At 34.8% G+C, this 19,103-nt stretch overlaps 1 protein-coding gene and 1 long non-coding RNA gene across 3 annotated transcripts; both read right to left on the bottom strand.

The window, feature by feature from the left end:
* Window positions 1-1,199: 1,199 nt before the first annotated feature.
* LOC141662017 (uncharacterized) lies at window positions 1,200-7,185 on the bottom strand. Of its 2 annotated transcripts, none has more exons than XR_012550212.1 (5): window positions 6,902-7,185; window positions 6,128-6,222; window positions 5,957-6,010; window positions 5,691-5,844; window positions 1,200-4,974 (listed from the first exon to the last, which is right to left on the bottom strand). It is a non-coding gene; the product is annotated as an uncharacterized LOC141662017 (long non-coding RNA). The 2 variants fall into 2 exon arrangements; XR_012550213.1 differs by having other exon boundaries at window positions 1,200-4,884.
* An 8,744-nt stretch (window positions 7,186-15,929) lies between these two features.
* LOC141661159 (uncharacterized) lies at window positions 15,930-16,709 on the bottom strand. Its single transcript, XM_074468142.1, has one exon. It carries the CDS (start codon window positions 16,707-16,709, stop codon window positions 15,930-15,932), a length of 780 nt encoding a protein of 259 aa, XP_074324243.1.
* Between the last annotated feature and the right edge of the window lie 2,394 nt (window positions 16,710-19,103).

The raw sequence follows: 19,103 nt of genomic DNA, 5'->3' as shown, positions 1-19,103 counted from the left end.
TGATATTATGTTGTTAATATTAACTAATTTTGATTTTATATTTAATTTCACTCGATATTAATATGATAATTATGTTTTAAATTTTATTTTATTTAAACAATAAATGACAGGCCTTTTGACAAAAATCATGCGCCTTTCGGAGTTTAACTGGTACGCTACAAAGAAACGGGATGTCTACTCGAGAAAATCACTTCGAGAAAGATTAACTAATTATCAAACAGACTAGTTGCTATTAAGGTTGGTGGAAGAATTTCACGACATGATTAATAAACAACTACCTAGCCTGAACGATGGGAGAATTATAATCTGAAGCAGTTTACAAGAAACTTGACGGTGAATCATGAAGAAGAATTATCCAGAGTAAGAATAATATCGTGTATTTACGTAGGTGAATTTATGGGATAATAAAAAAATTAATCTCTAAACTCATCGAAGGGGAGTTTCTGTAAAAGTCTTATAAAATTGGATATTTTTCGAATGGTGAAAAATTAAAATACCGACATCATTTTGGGACAAATGTCCAAAATACTGATTGACGGTACGTTACATCCAGAATACCTATGAAATACGTTACAAGCTGTTCGGGGTAATATAAAGAGTGCAACATATATCCTACACTTGCTAATTTTGATAAGCCTTGATATCTATTCATCCTTTGTGGAGCCTTAAAACTTTGTGCTAACTAGTCCAGCGATAATAATAGACTCCGGAATTATAATAATAGTTGGAAGAACGATGAGTATATATGATCTTTCAGTACACCAGCAACTTGAATGGTCACTGCTCCAGTTTTACCAATCACTATGAAATTTGAAAAGTTCAATGCTAGTGAACAAATGGCATTGGAGAAGATCAGGAAGTCAGATAGACTTCCATCCCAGTATGCTCTGTAAAGAGAAGAGGTTGTTAACTGTCAAGGGAAATGTAGACATTTTATATTTGTAACTAAGGGTAGTCAAGATATTTCAATGTAATAGTTTATTGGAAAGTTTGTTACAGTTCTTGCTAGCTTTTTCTATATAAGTTCAAGTATGTCTTCATTATGAGCAACTTGATGATTCTGAGATCTAAATAGAAACTTGTTGATTGAACAATCAATCGCATTGCATTTCTTTATTGTATCAGAGCCGTAATTGATTGTTCTTGAGATCAAAAGCTTTCACAAAACAGATCTGTGTCATAGTTCATGAAAGTTTAAAGATTGTGTAATCAACAAACGATTGTTGATCGAATCACGAATTGAGTGATATTTCACAAATTCTGGTGATCACAGATATAGCGCCTGGAAGCAGATTCTCGGTTACAGATATGCAAAATCCGTTATTTCTTCATCCTAGTGATGGACCGAACTTCATTAATATCACGAAGCTTCAAGGTTCTGGTGATTATCGAGCGTGGAGACGATCCATAGAGAAAGTGTTTGTTGCCGCCATACCGCTCAACCATGCTCAACAGCGTCGAACTGTCGATAGGAGCACTGAGAAGCTGCAGTTGCTCATGTGAGGACCAGTGAACACCAACTGCCATGCATAGCTTCGTCACAATGGACACATAGGGTATAGAACCCGTAGTACCTCCTCGCAAAAATCTCAAAATCCCCTGATATATAACCATCCCCAAATCAATATAATCGCCCTGAAGAATACCCCACAACAAACGAGCACGCTTCACCGTAATCTTATGCACATGTGAGGATGGCATGATGTTAGCACAGATAAAAGAGTTCCATGCACGTGCAAACCTATTCATGCACGAAGCCGGGAACGTAGAGTAATCAGTTGTGCCCCTCTTGAACTTTCAGTGAGTCTCAGGCACACACAGTGTAGCAACGATCAGATCCAAGTTGAAGTCTTCTGGAGTCTTATCATTCCAAGTGTCCTGACCGGGCTTCCTCGTGGGCTGCTCAATCACCCTCCGTATCGCATCAGCACTATACTCCATAGTCATCCCCCTAACCACAGTGAAACCATTCTTCTTCGCCTTTGCATTAGCATAGAACTCTCGAACAACACTCATGGGCACAACAGCGGGAGCCTCGCAAAAAGGAACCCAGCCCATCTCAAGAATCATCTCCAACAACTTACCATCCTTCTCTGATGGCAGAAAACCTCACTCTTTTGCTATAGGCTTTGAGAGAAGTCTCGTGTACTCCGCTTCAGCCTCGGGAGTAGAAAATCTCGGCCTCACACCACCTGCACTCGAAGAATTGGTGGTGGTGCTGCTAACTTGAGTTCTCTGTCTTTTAGGTGCCATTGGGATTGAATAAGAGAGAATAAAAGATAAGTGTTTGAGAGAGAATTGTGTTTGAGAATTTGTGAAGTGGTGGAGAAGTTTCTGTATAAGTGTATGTATTTATAGGTGGTGAGAAGAGAGTTAGATATGGAACAGAAGTGGAAATTGATTATGGTAATCATGGGAATAATGGGTTTGATTTGGAGAGGAAAATTTGGGATGTGGAAGAGTAAATTCGGGTGGAAATTGATTTTGTAGTAAAAATCCCGATTTTCTCTTCATAAACTGCTATTTTTATTTTTCTGAGTCGGGACCGCGGCGCGGATGCGTGCTAACACAGTGCGGGCGCACTCATCTTCTGAATTAACACCAACGTAGTGTCATTTACTGTAGCTGGAAATTTGCATTTAAGTAACCATTCTTTGCAGCTTTGAAAGACTTCTTCTCCGCTTAGCTTCCAAAAGTGCTGGAAAAAGTCGAGTTTAAACCGTCTGGTCCACTAGCCTCATCTGGATGCATGTACTTTACTGCCTCAGTGAACTCCTCGAAGTCTAATTCAGCTGTTAACATCTCATTCTGATCACTTGTGATAACAACTTCATTGTTATATTCAGGAATATCCATTCGGTTAGTATCAGTTGTAGAAAAAATGTTGCTATAATAGTTCTTTAACATAATGCAAAGTTGCTCATGATTAGTCACCATCGTCCCATCATCTGCTTTCGGAGCTGTATTGAGATTAGATTTTTTCCTACTCGAGGCTGATGCATGAAAAAATTTGGAATTGGAATCTCCCTCTTCAAGCCAAAAGGTCTTGGCCCGTTGTTTCCAATAGAGCTCCTTGCGCAACAGTAACTCACTCAATTTTTCCTTCTCATCAAAATACATTTGAATGCCGTCATCATCTTCTCTATCTTTGAGCTGATCAATTATTTCCTTTTGTTTAATGACTTTATCCCTGAACTTATGAAAGAAAGTTCGACCCCACTTCGCTATATAGTTCGAAACAGAAATGAGTTTTGGTAATAAATGGACAGCAGGGAGATTTTTCCAGAACTTTGCAACATCTGCATGAAAACTTTCCTCCTTTAACCAAGTATTTTCAAACTTGAACTGAAATTGCTTCTTTGACACCATAGTATTAATCAGCTCTAGTTTAATAGGCTCATGATCAGAAGCCACAGCATGAAACACTGTAAGCGTACATAACGGGAACATATGCCACCATGAATCAGTGGAAAATGCGCTGTCTAACCTCTCTCGAACCCAATCTGTCGTACCTTTACTTTTCTTCCAAGTGAACAACCTCCTTTTAGATCAATTTCCGCTAAAGAGCAATCCTCAATAGCATTTTTGAAACCAGATAACAAACTTTGCGGGTGTGGATGTACACAACACATTACGTTTCCAGAAAACTGCTAATCCTCCTCCCCTAGCTTGTCTGTCTACTGAGAAAAAATTAGTAAAACCTAGCTTTGAAGCTAGAGTTTTGATTTTATTTCCTTCTACCAGAGTTTCAGATAAAAATAAAATACCGGGCTTATGAGATTTTGACATCTCCTTGAGCACATGAACTGTACGAGATTGGCCCAAACCTCGACAGTTCCAGCCTAACAGAATCATTGTGAGTGTTGCTAAATCCCATACAGAAATAACAGAGCCTTGTTTATTTTGTTCCGTCTGCAGACCCCCACCTTTTTGTTTCCTTACATGACCCGTTTGGACCACTTCCAATTCACTCCTCCATCCTTTACGCTCTTCTAATTGTAGTCCATCACTTTTATCTTCATTTAATCCATACAACACATTCGACGTTGTATTAAATCCCTGAATTATAGCTGGAATTAAAAAGTTTGTTTTACTGACATCTATCTTTGCCTTCTGCGTAACCAACTCCCTACAATCACTCTCCTCAATTATCCCTTTCCCTTTTTTGAAAAGTTTCCCCCCGAATTATGCTGGTTGATACTGTTTCATCCGATCCTATCCTCCCACGTGTCATCGTCTTCCTTTCTGATCCACCTGCTCTGATTCTGCCCCGCCTCGCTGCGCGGTGTAGCTCTTAGCCAGCTTTCCCATTCTTTCTCGCCTCTTCCTTAATTATAGTATTTCTGCAGAACCTGTCTGTGTGTGTGACCAATCCACAAGAGAAACAGAACTCACCTAGACGTTCATATTTGCACGTTACAATAAACTATGATCCATCTTTCTTTGTTATTTTTTTCTTACGCTTGATAGGCTTTCGAACATCTAGTCTGATTCCAATTCTCATGCAGCCCCTCTAGATAGCATTATTTTTGTCATCATATTGAACGAACTCTCCAAAGAAATTGCCAAAGCTGTCTACCAATTGTCTCCATCGTATACCCCATTGGTAGGTAATGAAGTTGAATCCAAATGTTCAAATACCAAGTTTTTACCATAGCTGGGTCTTCTTCCATCGCCACCGTTTCTAGAGCAACCATTGCATTATCGAAAGACCAGGGACCGCCGTTTAGCACCCACTGCATATCCTCCTTTCTAAAAGACTGAAACAAGAACACATCCTCAGCAATATCTTTGATACTGATTCTCCCATCACTGGTCTCCATACATATGCAAATTTGGATTTCATTGCTCTTATATTGATGTTCTTCTCCGTTACTACTCTTCCTACCAGACAAAGTTCAAATCTGTTAACATCCTCTTTAAAGTCATCATCAAAAACAAAGCTTTCGTTCTCCTCATCTTCAATACTCAACCCTGCCATTTGTTGATCAATATTAATTTTTGCATTTTTATTACCTTCAGTTTTAAGATAGTTGTTTTAAATGATAACCTAAAATCCAAATTAACAAATTACGATAGTTACATTCAAAAAATATTTATTTTAGTTTGAATAAAAAAAATTTCCGACTTATAATTAAGTTTATCCAAACACTTAAATAACTATTAATTTACTCATAAATTACTTATATATTAATATTACCCAAACAGGCACTTAGAACGATGATTTGGTAACGTGACAAAAGTTTGTGACACTGAAGATATTAGTGAATTAAAATTGGAAAGATCGTATATTCATATTGATCACCCGTTATTTTCAATAAACACGCTATGATATCGTTGTTTTTACTGAAAGTGTTGAACATATCTTTCCCAACATTTTGGCTAATGTTCGTGAATTATTCAGAAAAAGAATCCCTAAATCGTGTTTTTTTAAAAGACATAATGGATTCTGTTTCTGGTGCAAGCCTTCATTGCAGCTGTTGAATGATATTTTTAATGTTATCCATCCATTTATTGTAAAAAAGAAGCTCTGAAGAGATTGTATAGTCGAGTTTCTTTACGTGAACATTCAGTTATTTCAACCAATTTTCTGAAGGAAAATGATTGTAACGATGAGATAATTAATGTTGGGGAGTTGAGGAATTGTAATTACATATTGTAATTACATAAACAAGCGTTAGCACTCTTACTTTCTTGATGGCATGTACCACGGATAGGAGCTTTCTAGAAACCACCTGCTCGGACATGCTAGTTCTTGTGCGCTTCTGTAACAAGGAGCACAAATTGTCAAAGCAGCAGCCAGGACTGAGGATTGTCAGTTGAGTTTAATTTCAGAGAGAGCTTCTGAAAAGTAAATCAAGCAAAAAGGCACCTTACTCGGATCAACATAAGCAGTTTGGATGTTCATATTAATAAAGTTCTGAAAATAATAACTAAATCTAGCAGATCCAATTACCATCAAGGTGTTTGCCTCGGTGAACTTAGTGCATACTGTAAGACCTAGCCTGGTCTGAAACCAGAAAGTATCACCAAAAATGAGTTCCTCAAAATTCTTAGCATTGAGAAGAGATTAAATATAACCAATAAATTCAAATGCAATAATTTCAGATAAGAACAAAGTTGCTACTTGTTACTTGTAGACTGCTTCTGTTAGAGCAATGCCATTTCAGCTATAAAGTTGCACTCACAGACACATGCATGTTTGGTCAATTTTAGACATGCCTGTACCAACAAGAATAACTTTTCATGATATGCGGATTGATATGTGAATGAGTAATTTGCTTTTCTAGATATAATCTTATAATTATAGAAACACTAAACAATTGCAAAGCTAGGTTTCTAACAAGGATTATAATACTATGATTATCTGCACCTTATATATGTTAATCCCTCCAAAAAATATTATGGACTGTTTCCCATCACTTCTAATCCTCTCGTTGGCATCAATATCTCATACAAATAAGGTGGAAAGTGATCAATTTAGTCTACGGATCAAAAGGAGAAATTTTAGTATAAGACGAGAAAATTTGCTCTTTCACTCTTCGGCTTGCACTCAAGAATCGATTGTTGACCAAAACTCGTATGCAACAGTTTGGTATGAGAACAGATACTAATCTAGTCGATGGACCAAATGGTGAAATTTTAGTACAAGATAAGAGCATTTGGTAAATTAATCTAGCATTCCCTTAACACAAACAAAGCCTGAGACCACAAGTTATAATTAATTTCATTATAACAAAGCAGGTATAGAGATTTCAGCTAAAAAAGCATCTTATTAATTTGATGAGGATTGGAGTGGAACAGGGTTTATTACATATATTGTATAGCCTATAATTCATAGCAATCCTAATTAGATCAAAAATTAAGTTCCTGATACCAAATTAAAATCTACGTCCCTTACCAGCATGTCGAAAATTCCACACAGCTGAATCAATGACGGCTCTTTGTAAAAAATGTTAAGGTTCAGATGCCTGTTTGCCCAAGACTCATCTCCTAGGTGATGATAGTCAATAGAAAAGAAGCATCACACAAGAATCTTGAAGAAGATGAGACCAATCAATAATGCGACTGCTATTTAGGAATGGAGTACAAGAAAAAGGAAAGGGGATCTTGTAATCCTTTTGAAGAGTCAAAAGCATCCTCTAGGTTCTGCAAGAAAAAGACAAAAGCTATAAGGATGATACAAATAAGAATACGCAACACAACTGACTGGCCAAAGCACAAAAAAGCAGCTTTACATTTGAACTTTATATACTGATGACCTCTAATAATGGGTTCTTGCACCTATTAGTTCTATTTCAATATAGTCAGCATTGCAATACCACATACCCGGTGAAAAACAAAGGCACGGGCAAGTAGTTCACCCCTGTCAGCGTACATCAATAAGTTCATTATAGTTTTCATTTTGCTCAAATCGGTGTTGTGCTTTGAGAATTCCCTGAGATTATTGGCTTTGCCAAATAACTGAATCTCCTTTGTGATAAATGATGGTATTATATATGCGACAAACACGCTCAACATCATGGGAACTCCATTATTGAGCTCAGGAGGCATACTGGAAGTAGAAAGATGCATAGTAGACAAGTTGGTGCCATGGAGAGAAGTCACCATTAACAAAGTGACAAGCTCGCCAACTTTGCCTTCAAGTGTTAGTACAAAAATCAAATCACGAACCCCAAACGACCCAAGCACAAGTTTATCAAGGTTGTTGAGGAGTAAAGTCTGAAGGCAAAAAATATTACCCCGTCGCAGAGTATGATACAATAATCTAGGCACAACAATAATGGAGCACGGGCATTTGTGTATAAAAATTAATATGTTCATTCTGAACTTTCAGCAGCTGGTGCACAAGTAGTTCACACAGTAAAAATACATATAAAAATAAAAATTGAAGAAGCATTTAATTGAAACCTGCAGGGAGCGATGTAATATAAGTTTCTGATATGAATGAGAGTCGAGCCTTTCTTTTAGACAAGGACCTGAATTAAGACTAGCTTCATAGCTTCTAGAAATACACCTGTGACTTGGTAAGCTGTACCAATTACATTAAAATGGAGTTCCCCATATGAGGAAACAATTTCAAGACTGACCAGTGACATATTCAAGAAACATCCCATCTTAACTTGTCAGTGCCGCATAGAACGGCCATGACCAGCGTCGCAACTGGCACTGAAAAATACAGAATTGCATGTAAGAAAATCTTCACTATATATAGTAAGGAATGTAACTCGAACAGGTAAAATCTACATGACGGCATGTGCATTTAAACTGGAACAAAGAACTCCATACTGTACCCAAAGCTATATAAGCAAACTACAACCATGTGGAGTAAAAAGATTAGAGCAATAGTATAAATGATAGCAAGAACTACAAGGAAATGAAATCATACAAGAAACAGCAGTACATAATTATTATCGTCCAAAAAAATCTACATATCAGCAGTAAATTTAAAGCAATATTAAGAAGAGTCCCTTATAATGAAGCATAGAATATTATGGTCTATGATTCGTCAAATACATCATTATTGTATATTCATAGATATAGGCAACCCAATTCTTATGATTTTTTCTTTACTTTGTTTTTTAATTGATACAGATTGCACAATCTACAAGATTGCTCTAGTGCTTACCAAAGACTTGAAGCAAAAAAGGCATTTAGCAGGATCACATATGTTGCGTATCTACCATGTCCAATTGAAAAATTATAAGAATGTAACAGAATCATCACAAAGAACAGGCTTTTAGTACAATCATAACACAGTTTTAACTATTCTCAGACATAATTTGTTTTTTATATTTTAAATGTCATTTTAACCAGAGATACGAAAAGTAGGATAAACATTTTGAAGTCATTACAGACCCGATATTACTTTTAGAGTACCAAGGAAACACAAAGCTAAACTGAAAATCTAGATGCTTCACCTCTCAGAAAAAAAATGCACATGCGATGTTAGAATAATATTAGATCTTGAAAAGGGCCATTCTCTAACACCTTGAGATTTTAGAGTAACTGATTTCTTGACATGGTATCAGAGCTTAGGCTAGCTTTCGAGTGAGGGAGAGTGTTAAATATATGATCCTATTGGGGCTTTGCTCTAACACCTTAAGGTTTTAGATGAGCTGGTTACTCAACAAGCAATACGTAATACATCCCTAAAGACCATACTCAATTTGTTTTATCATCCATTGTGTGTTTGGAAAATTCCCCATAGAGCAATGCCTACACTTGCACATACTAAGAACTTAGAGCAAGTGATAAAAGCACAAAATGAAATTAAAACACTGAGGATCAGTTTACATTCAGATTTATTAATATACAAAAGTATACAGGTATATATCCTGTTGTTGATTAAAACAGAGATCAATCATAGTAGCTGCTAGCTGGCTATAAGAAAAACCCATGTTAAAGTGCCTTCAACAAACTCTAGTAGAGAGCACTACCATAATAACACGAATGAGAAAGAATGCCACTGCTCCAGAAAATCCCATATATTTCTAATGTTTCAGGTCATGATTGAAGTTTTGACGAGAAAGAAGTGAGTGCCCTATGAACAAAATAATTGGGCAGTCACAGTAATAATAACGGGAAGAATAAAATAAATAAATTGTAAAGCTAATAGTGCAAGCAATGAGCAAATGACAATGAATATAAGAAATGCCATGTTTAATAATTACATTTGTAACATCATTTGCACGAACTTCAAGTATTACACTGATTTGCTAGATCCAAACTCAAGGTTGTAAGAAACCATAAGAGTAAATATGCGGGAAAAAAAATTAAGAAGTTAATTGAGCCAAGAGTTTACCGATGATAATTCTGCATTAAGCATTCCTCTACAATGTACATTTTTTCAGCCAGTCTTGCACTTCCTTTTTTCCAAATCTGATGACTGCATATATTTGCAAGAGATATGCATGTATACCATACCAAGCTATAGGATGATCTATATTCTTAAGAATTAGGATACATGATTTTCTAGAATAGGCCTTTTTAACCAATATAACAATGTCAATGCACTACACTTTTGTAACCAAGACCTACACCGCTTGCATGAAAATAAACGAAAATGAGAGCAGAATGCAGACTAGTAGACTACTTTTTGTAATTCATAGATTTCGAGTGCAAAATTATCATTTGAGGATAATCATCAAATTTTTGTAGGAGCAGCCAAAAACTATTTTAATTTATATAAAAAAATTATAGTCACATTGAGGCATTAATGTCAATATCTCAATTCTCACCACTCTATTATGAATAATTACCAAAGACTCACGGATGTGATTTAGGGGGATATATTAAATCGACTATAGATGCAATACAACACTCTTGGCATCTGATATTATTCCATTTCTGCAAAGATATAATATTATCAAGAGTTGGAAGGAAATTCATAATTATTTAAAAAATAAATGAGCTCTGTCCATCATCGCAACATTTGTTAAGAATCTTAGAATCATGTGAATGTATCATAATTGAATTACCCCCTTCTGTTTATAATTTCAGATCATTAATGTCTAGGCAAGAACCAACCAAACACCTAGAGGCTAGAACCCAATACTATAACCTAAAGAAAACATGGTACGTGTACATACTAATTGTAAAGTAATAAAACAAATAGATAACACACACTGCAATTGTCTTAAAGTCTACTTGGTGACGCTAACTTCAACTACACAAAAAACACGAAATTACAGCTTCTGATGCTTAAGCCAACTCCCAAATGGCTTTAAACCAAATTCCCATTAGACATTAGGATAATTTTGTTTTCATTTTAAGCATAATTTTCATTCTTATCGTAATTCCCCTTTATTCAATCATCTACAACTTAAATCACTCTAATTTCCAACTCCATATCACCCACAATTGTCATCTTCTTCACTCCTATTTCCATGTCTCTAGCATCCTTTTCTTACACCTCCAATTCCCTTCACATATTTATATTTCAACTCTCCTAAATATTTTTAGCTCCCTAACATAATCAATCAAATGACAAACCGAGCCTCAGCCTCATTCCTAGAAGAAATACCACAAATTAATCCATTTCTACAAACAAAATTGTACGCATCAACAGCCAAACAAAACCTATATTCCAGTATAATGTACTATGATTTGAATCAGATAAAAAAACTACTTAATGCACTTTCACATTACATGTATCATCATTTAAAAACGATCCAACAACTTCAAAAACACACACACACACATCATAAATATTAAACACTGCAACAAGTTGTACAGATAAATCAAATCACAAAAACTAACCTGTATAACAATAGATTTTCTGCCGATCTTCAAGTATAGTAAATTAAAGTAGTTTTATATAGTAACAAGTTATGTGAATGTTGCCAGTTATTTTTTCGCAGCTGAAGGCCTTTATTGGACCTACTCTTTTAAATTCAATGCAAAATAGTGTATCATGTAATGTAAACCAACCACATGGATCTGTTTGGTTTTACACATAAAAATAATCAATATCAATCAAAGGCATGTATTGAAAAAACCAAGAATATATTGAACATATTTAAAAATAATTTAAAATTTGCAAGGAAACATCTGAAGGGCCTGTGTGCATTACTAGAAAAAAATCCCAAAGACGGTTTTGCAGTGTTCATAGATGTGTATAGTAAGCTATGCTGAATTACCTTCTTCCAACCTTTTTTCTTTTGTTTCTAAAACACCCTACTTGAACAACATTCCATTTGTGGCAGCAACAGATATGAGATGCCCTTGCATTGCACGTTTTGCACGGCTGTTGAGAAATAACCATAAATTTTTTACTATGGAGCCAACTTTTACCGCCACATTTGCAGCATTGCCTCAGCCCTCTGGCATCTTTTTGCAACTGCACACAAAAATGTTCCTAATAATTGCACAGATTCTTTAAACTTCACTCCTGAATCTAAATACAAGCACACTTAGTAGGGAGATAAATATGCAGTATAACCAAACGATGCCAGAAATCATACTTTAACTATGTAAAGTTAAAAAAAATCACTATCCTTCTCCCACCAAAAACCTAATTCTATAGAGAGAAAAAGTTCATTAAATCAACCAAGACATATTCCATATAAAATACCAATGACCGGACTCTTAAGATACGAATCTAACAAATAATCCAGTAAACTTTATTCATCCAAACATTAACTCATTTTGACAGATTAATCATATAGGAGGTAAGAGTGCAATGGTTAGGTTCAAAATATACAAAACATGTCTTTACAAATATTCCAAATATGTCAAACAAATCTATGATACACACACACAGGCACATACAGGTTAACAATCTTTCATTAGTTTACACCAAACAATTTCAAGAAAAAATGAAATAAAAACCAGAAGACCAAAATTTTAACTAAAATTCATATTAGCTAGAAAAACATACATACTGGACATTAAAGATGGAAATCAAAATAAAAAAAAGTACACAACCCTATGTATATGTATGGTCTTGTGTGATAACAACATTGTAATTTGTTTTTTCATATGCTACTATCTGCAATAGAAAAGAAAGCACTACAATACATGATAACTGAAATTGAAAAGCTGATGACCAACATTGTGCTTTGTTTTTTCAATATGCTATCTACAATCACTGCTTTACTTTAGTTGTTCAAACCCTTTGAGTGAAACAAGGCTCTCGTTGTACTTGACAACTTCGTAAAGATTTCTACTGCCAGGTTCCGGAAGAAACTTCTTGGCAAGTTTTTTGTTGTAGTAATAATAATTAATGCCAAAACCGTGATGATAACGTTTGACAACAAGAAACATTCCATCACCCAATTGTCACTCTAATTTCCAACTCCATATCATCCACAATTGTCATCTTCTTCACTCCTATCTCCATGTCACTAGCATCCTTTTCTTACACCTTGAAGTCCCTTCACATATTTATATTTCAATTCTCCTAAACATTTTTTAGCTCCCTAACATAATCAATCAAATGACACACCGAGCCTCAGTTTCATTCCTAGAAGAAATACCACAAATTAATCCATTTCTACAACCAAAATTGTACAAATCAACAGCCAAACAAAACCTATCTTCCAGCGTAATGTAGTATGATTTAAATCAGATAAAAAAACTACTAAATGCACTTTCACATTACATGTATCATCATAAAAAAGGCGGGCCAACAACTTCAAAAACAATACACACACACATCATTAATATTAAGGGTTAAATATCAAAGTGGTCACCGAAGTGACGGCCATATATCAATTTCTTGATTATAGTTATCGGGGTCTCTAATGCACCACTTTAGTAGCCAATAATGACAAAGCTGTTAAATGTTAACTGTTGACCTAACGGAAAGTTAGGTGGCATAGTTGACTCTTCTGAATAGAATTAAAAAGATAATATTAATTCAACATGTACATCCAGCTAAGGTATGGTATGTATCTATCATATATACAGTATGTCTGTATGTTTATATAAGCCACATCACTGAATGTTCGGGTCTTCATGTCAGCAGTTTAAGTATTCAACCATGCTAACTTACAGATAACCAAAGCAGCAAGGAGAATTCACAGCACTTCTAGGGATATAATCTTAAGATTTTATCATAATAATTGTTGAGAATACTGAGAGGTCTGACTTCTGAGTGTGTCAACAAAGGCGGACATGTGCACAAGTGTGCCAGCAGAAAATCCATGTGTACACAAGAGAGCTAGTTGTCATCCGAGCCCGCTGTCAACTCACTCAAACAGACTTTCCCTCCAAAAATTAGTTACAGAGACTGATAGAAAAGTGTAACCTAGAGATAAAGCCTACTATTTTAAGGTGTTAAAACTTTAAATTGCAGAAATATATGTTATTTAGAAATATAGTGATGCAGTTGTCGTTGTTCCTACAACATTTTCTGTGCCCATATCTCATAAGGTTGAGGGCTCGATTTCAGTCTTACCACATGATATAGGTAATATTGGTGGGTATAATATTGGTACTTGCACGTTTCTGTTGCTGCTCAACGGTGGGCCCTCTGAGTTGGTGACCTCTACTCAGGTTGAAAACGATGGGCATTGTGAGTTACAGTGAACTGCCTGTCTTTGTTGTTTCACGTTCGGCCAGGGAGATATAGATGAGTGAAAATAGAGGTAAGAGTGAACTGGTGAAGAGTAAAAAAAAATTTAAGCTTAGTTCAAAACTCTTGAGAGGAAAGAATTATAAATTTCTTAAGCTTAGTATAGAAATCTTAAGTCCAGAACCCTGGCAACCAGGAAATGTCCCCCATCTGCACCACTACCCATTCCTTCCTTGATATACTCTTCTCCACTACTGATGCAACATTGAACACAACCTTGGTGCTGATATACGTTTGTGTATGTATCTGTTATATATGGTGGTTAGATGTGTTGTTACATATGGGTTTACTACTTGTGTTTATATAAATAGAAAATCAATATTTATCTAGTCACTTGCCACCTAATTCTCTGTTATTGTCTATTTAAACAAATAAAGTATACACGTCACGGTCAAAAAATTCCCGTCTGGTCAACAGTTAAAAATTAACGGGTACGTCATTACTCGCTACTAGAGTGATGCATTAGAGACGCCGATAACTATAATCAAGAAAGTGATATATGACCGTGACTTCAGTGACCACTTTGATATTTAACCCTTAATATTAAACACTGCCAACAAGTTGTACAGATAAATCAAATCACAAAACCTAACCTGTAAAACAATAAATTTTCTGCTGATCTTCAAGTATAGTAAATCAAGTAGTTTTATCTAGTAACAAGTGTTATGTCAACTGTGCCAGTTATTTTCTCGCACCTCAAGGCCTTTATGGGACTTACTCTTTTAAATTCATTGCACAATAGTGTATCATGCTATATATGTAAACCTACCACATGGATCTGTTTGGTTTTACACATAAAAAAAAATCAATATCAATCAAAGGCATGTATTGACATAACCAAGAATATATTGAACACTCTCAAATATAATTTAAAATTTGCAAGGAAACATCCGAAGGGCCTGTGTGCATTACTAGAAACAAATCCTAAAGACAGTTCTGCACTGTTTATAGATGTGTATAGTAAGCTATGCTGAATTACCTCCTAAAGACAGTTCTGCACTGTTTATAGATGTGTATAGTAAGCTATGCTGAATTACCTTCTTCAACCGCAATTTTTGTTCTTTTGTTTCTAAAACACCCTACTTGAACAACATCCCAGTTGTGGAAGCAGCAGAGATGAGATGCCCTTGCATTGCACGTCTTGCAGACGGCTGTTGAGAAAAGACCAGAAACTTTTTACTATGGAGCCAACTTTTAACGCCACATTTGCAGCATTGCCTCAGCCCTCTGGCATCTTTTTGCAACTGCACCTAAAAATGTTCCTAATAATTGCACGGTTTCTTTAACCTAATTCTATATAGAGAAAAAGTTCATTAAATCAACTAATAAGAAATATTCCATTAAAATATCAATGACCGAATTCTTAACAAAACGAATCTAACTAATCCAGTAAACTTCATTTATCTAAACATTAACTCATTTTGAAAGATTAATCATATAATAGGTAATAGTGCAATGGTTAGGTTCAAAATATCCCAAACATGTTTTTAAAAATATTCCAAATATGTCACACAAATCTATGTGATACACACACACACAAGCACATACAGGTTAACGATCTTTCATTAGTTTACCCCAAACAATTTCAAGAAAAAATGAACTAATTCCAGAAGACCAAAATTTTAACTAGAATTCATATTAGCTAGAAACCATACACACTGTAAATAAAAGATGCAAATTAAAAAAAAAAAATTAAACAACCCCATGTACATGTATGGTCTTGTAATTTATTTTTTTCATAACTATCTGCAATTGAAAAGAAAGCACTACAATACATGGTAACTGAAATTGAAAGCTGATGACCAACATTGTGCTTTGTTTTTTCAATATGCTATCTGCAATCACTGCTTTACTTTAGTTGTTCAACTCCTTTGAGTGAAACAAGGCTCTCGTTGTACTTGACAACTTCGTAAAGATTTCTACTGCCAGGTTTTGGAAGAAACTTCTTGGCAAGTTTTTGGTTGTAGTAATAATAAGTAATGCCAAAACCGTGATGATTACGTTTGACAACAAGAAACATTCCATCACCCAAATATAGAGCTACACAATCATTCTTCAAACTATTGTCAAGATTGAACTGTTTACTCCAAGATGCGTTGCCACAATCCACATCCAGTGTCCAAAGACTATACAATGATTCAGCATCATCAATGGATTCGTCATATATCATAGCAAGAGAACCTTCAAAATTCAAAAGATTTGACATCCTCGGTTCATTTTGCTCATATATGGGAGATTTCCCAGGTATGTGATAGGGATACACTCTAAACACTTCATCATGAAAATCAAATGCTAGTAATTCATAAAAGCCTTGGAAATACAATACCCCCGGGCTTTCCCGAAGAAAAACACTCACAACTGGAGATCGATAAAAGTTGAAACACATTAGTGTCTTAGGAACCTCAATCTCTTTCCAAGGGTCCTCATTCGCAGAATACATCCACACATGCAGCGAATACTCAAAATCAGGTATCTTAAGGAAACAACGACAAGAGGGCCAAGTGTTCAAAACAATCCTAACAACCTTGTAATCATTACAAAAAGCATCATAACCAAACCCTAGCATAAAATAACAAAATCTACTCGGATCTTTGGGAGGAGTAGGTAGTATCTTGAATTGCCTAGTCATCGGATTCCACAAATAAATTATATCACATTCGGGATTCGCCACACAAACAAGCTAAGAAACTTTGAGTATCGACAACGAAATGTTCCGGTAATTGGAGTTGACTTGATGTTTTATGATCAGTATCAATGTAGAAGTGCTCTTTTGTAATTTTGAGTATCGACATGGGCTGTCTTTTCTGGGATTCAATCAAGTGAGTTTCGATGAATTGCGGGTTTAGTATAAGAGATAGCCAGGATTTGCAAACTGATTTGCAGCGACGGAGGGTTATTACTGGCAGTAAGACAAATATTTTGAGCATGAGTTCTTCGGGTAGTAATTCAATACCATACCTCTTCTTGCTGCTGCTTTTCTTGCTATTCTTGCTGCTGCTTCTTGTTAATGCCATTTCCAAACCCTAATTTTGTTTCGGTGGATCGGGGGAGAGAAATGCTCTGTGCACTTGCAGAATTAGCTACGGGGGGCGACTGTGTACTTGTCTTTAATATATTGTGGGCCCTCTTTATTTTTTTACGTTTTGTTTTGGGAAATGTTATTTTTTCATGAGTTATTTGTATGAAAATATTATTTTGCTAGTTTCTTAGTTTTATAGCAAGGAAAGCCTAGAAGATCAAACTACTCCCCGCATATACAACAAACAATTCTTGAAAAAGTCAAGACATAGGTAATTTGATAATTACACATTATTTTGCTATGTAAATAAATAAATGGTTTCGAAAATAATATTTCTCTATTTATAATATACTAATATTTTATATTGGAATATGATATATAGACCAGAATGATATGCAACTTAAATGCTCTAAAAAATAAAAGAACTGTCGAAATAATATTATTGCTCCTTATTTTAAGATAAATTATCTAAAAATACTACTTTTTCTAACTATTTTATAAAAATTAATATTTGTAAAATTACAGTAAAATCAAAATCGATCAAATTTGCAACTAATTATATTGAAAGTTGATTTCGGGGGAAACTAGTTTTGGTTGCATTCATAATTACATCTAATTGCATAAAATTAAAGAAATACGTCGATATTGCATCGAATAACAGAAAAAAATATTTTTTTACAAAAATTAAAGTTTTGAAAAATAATAGTTTTACAAATAATAATAAGAATATGATCTTTACTCTTATAACGACATGTCATGTCAGGATGTTTTGACATAAATTAGTCACACATATCTTTTCATGATTTGACATTCTTTTCTGCTAGTATTTCTTTTATCTTTTATTAATTATTTTTAAATTAGCAATAACTAGATATAATGATTATAATTCTGAGTATTTACATATTTTTAAATATCTAAAAAGTTACTAATATAAATTAGTATTATGATGATATTATGTTGTTAATATTAACTAATTTTGATTTTATATTTAATTTCACTCGATATTAATATGATAATTATGTTTTAAATTTTATTTTATTTAAACAATAAATGACAGGCCTTTTGACAAAAATCATGCGCCTTTCGGAGTTTAACTGGTACGCTACAAAGAAACGGGATGTCTACTCGAGAAAATCACTTCGAGAAAGATTAACTAATTATCAAACAGACTAGTTGCTATTAAGGTTGGTGGAAGAATTTCACGACATGATTAATAAACAACTACCTAGCCTGAACGATGGGAGAATTATAATCTGAAGCAGTTTACAAGAAACTTGACGGTGAATCATGAAGAAGAATTATCCAGAGTAAGAATAATATCGTGTATTTACGTAGGTGAATTTATGGGATAATAAAAAAATTAATCTCTAAACTCATCGAAGGGGAGTTTCTGTAAAAGTCTTATAAAATTGGATATTTTTCGAATGGTGAAAAATTAAAATACCGACATCATTTTGGGACAAATGTCCAAAATACTGATTGACGGTACGTTACATCCAGAATACCTATGAAATACGTTACAAGCTGTTCGGGGTAATATAAAGAGTGCAACATATATCCTACACTTGCTAATTTTGATAAGCCTTGATATCTATTCATCCTTTGTGGAGCCTTAAAACTTTGTGCTAACTAGTCCAGCGATAATAATAGACTCCGGAATTATAATAATAGTTGGAAGAACGATGAGTATATATGATCTTTCAGTACACCAGCAACTTGAATGGTCACTGCTCCAGTTTTACCAATCACTATGAAATTTGAAAAGTTCAATGCTAGTGAACAAATGGCATTGGAGAAGATCAGGAAGTCAGATAGACTTCCATCCCAGTATGCTCTGTAAAGAGAAGAGGTTGTTAACTGTCAAGGGAAATGTAGACATTTTATATTTGTAACTAAGGGTAGTCAAGATATTTCAATGTAATAGTTTATTGGAAAGTTTGTTACAGTTCTTGCTAGCTTTTTCTATATAAGTTCAAGTATGTCTTCATTATGAGCAACTTGATG

Source organism: Apium graveolens, chromosome 5 (genome assembly GCF_009905375.1).
Source record: "Apium graveolens cultivar Ventura chromosome 5, ASM990537v1, whole genome shotgun sequence".
In the NCBI taxonomy this organism is placed as follows: domain Eukaryota; kingdom Viridiplantae; phylum Streptophyta; class Magnoliopsida; order Apiales; family Apiaceae; genus Apium; species Apium graveolens.
Note: the sequence above shows the minus strand (reverse complement) of the source record. Positions and strands in the feature narration are given on the sequence as shown.

Excerpts from the sequence above, each read along its gene's own strand:
- LOC141661159 (XM_074468142.1), bottom strand. The coding sequence starts at position 16,709 with ATGACTAGGCAATTCAAGATACTACCTACTCCTCCCAAAGATCCGAGT.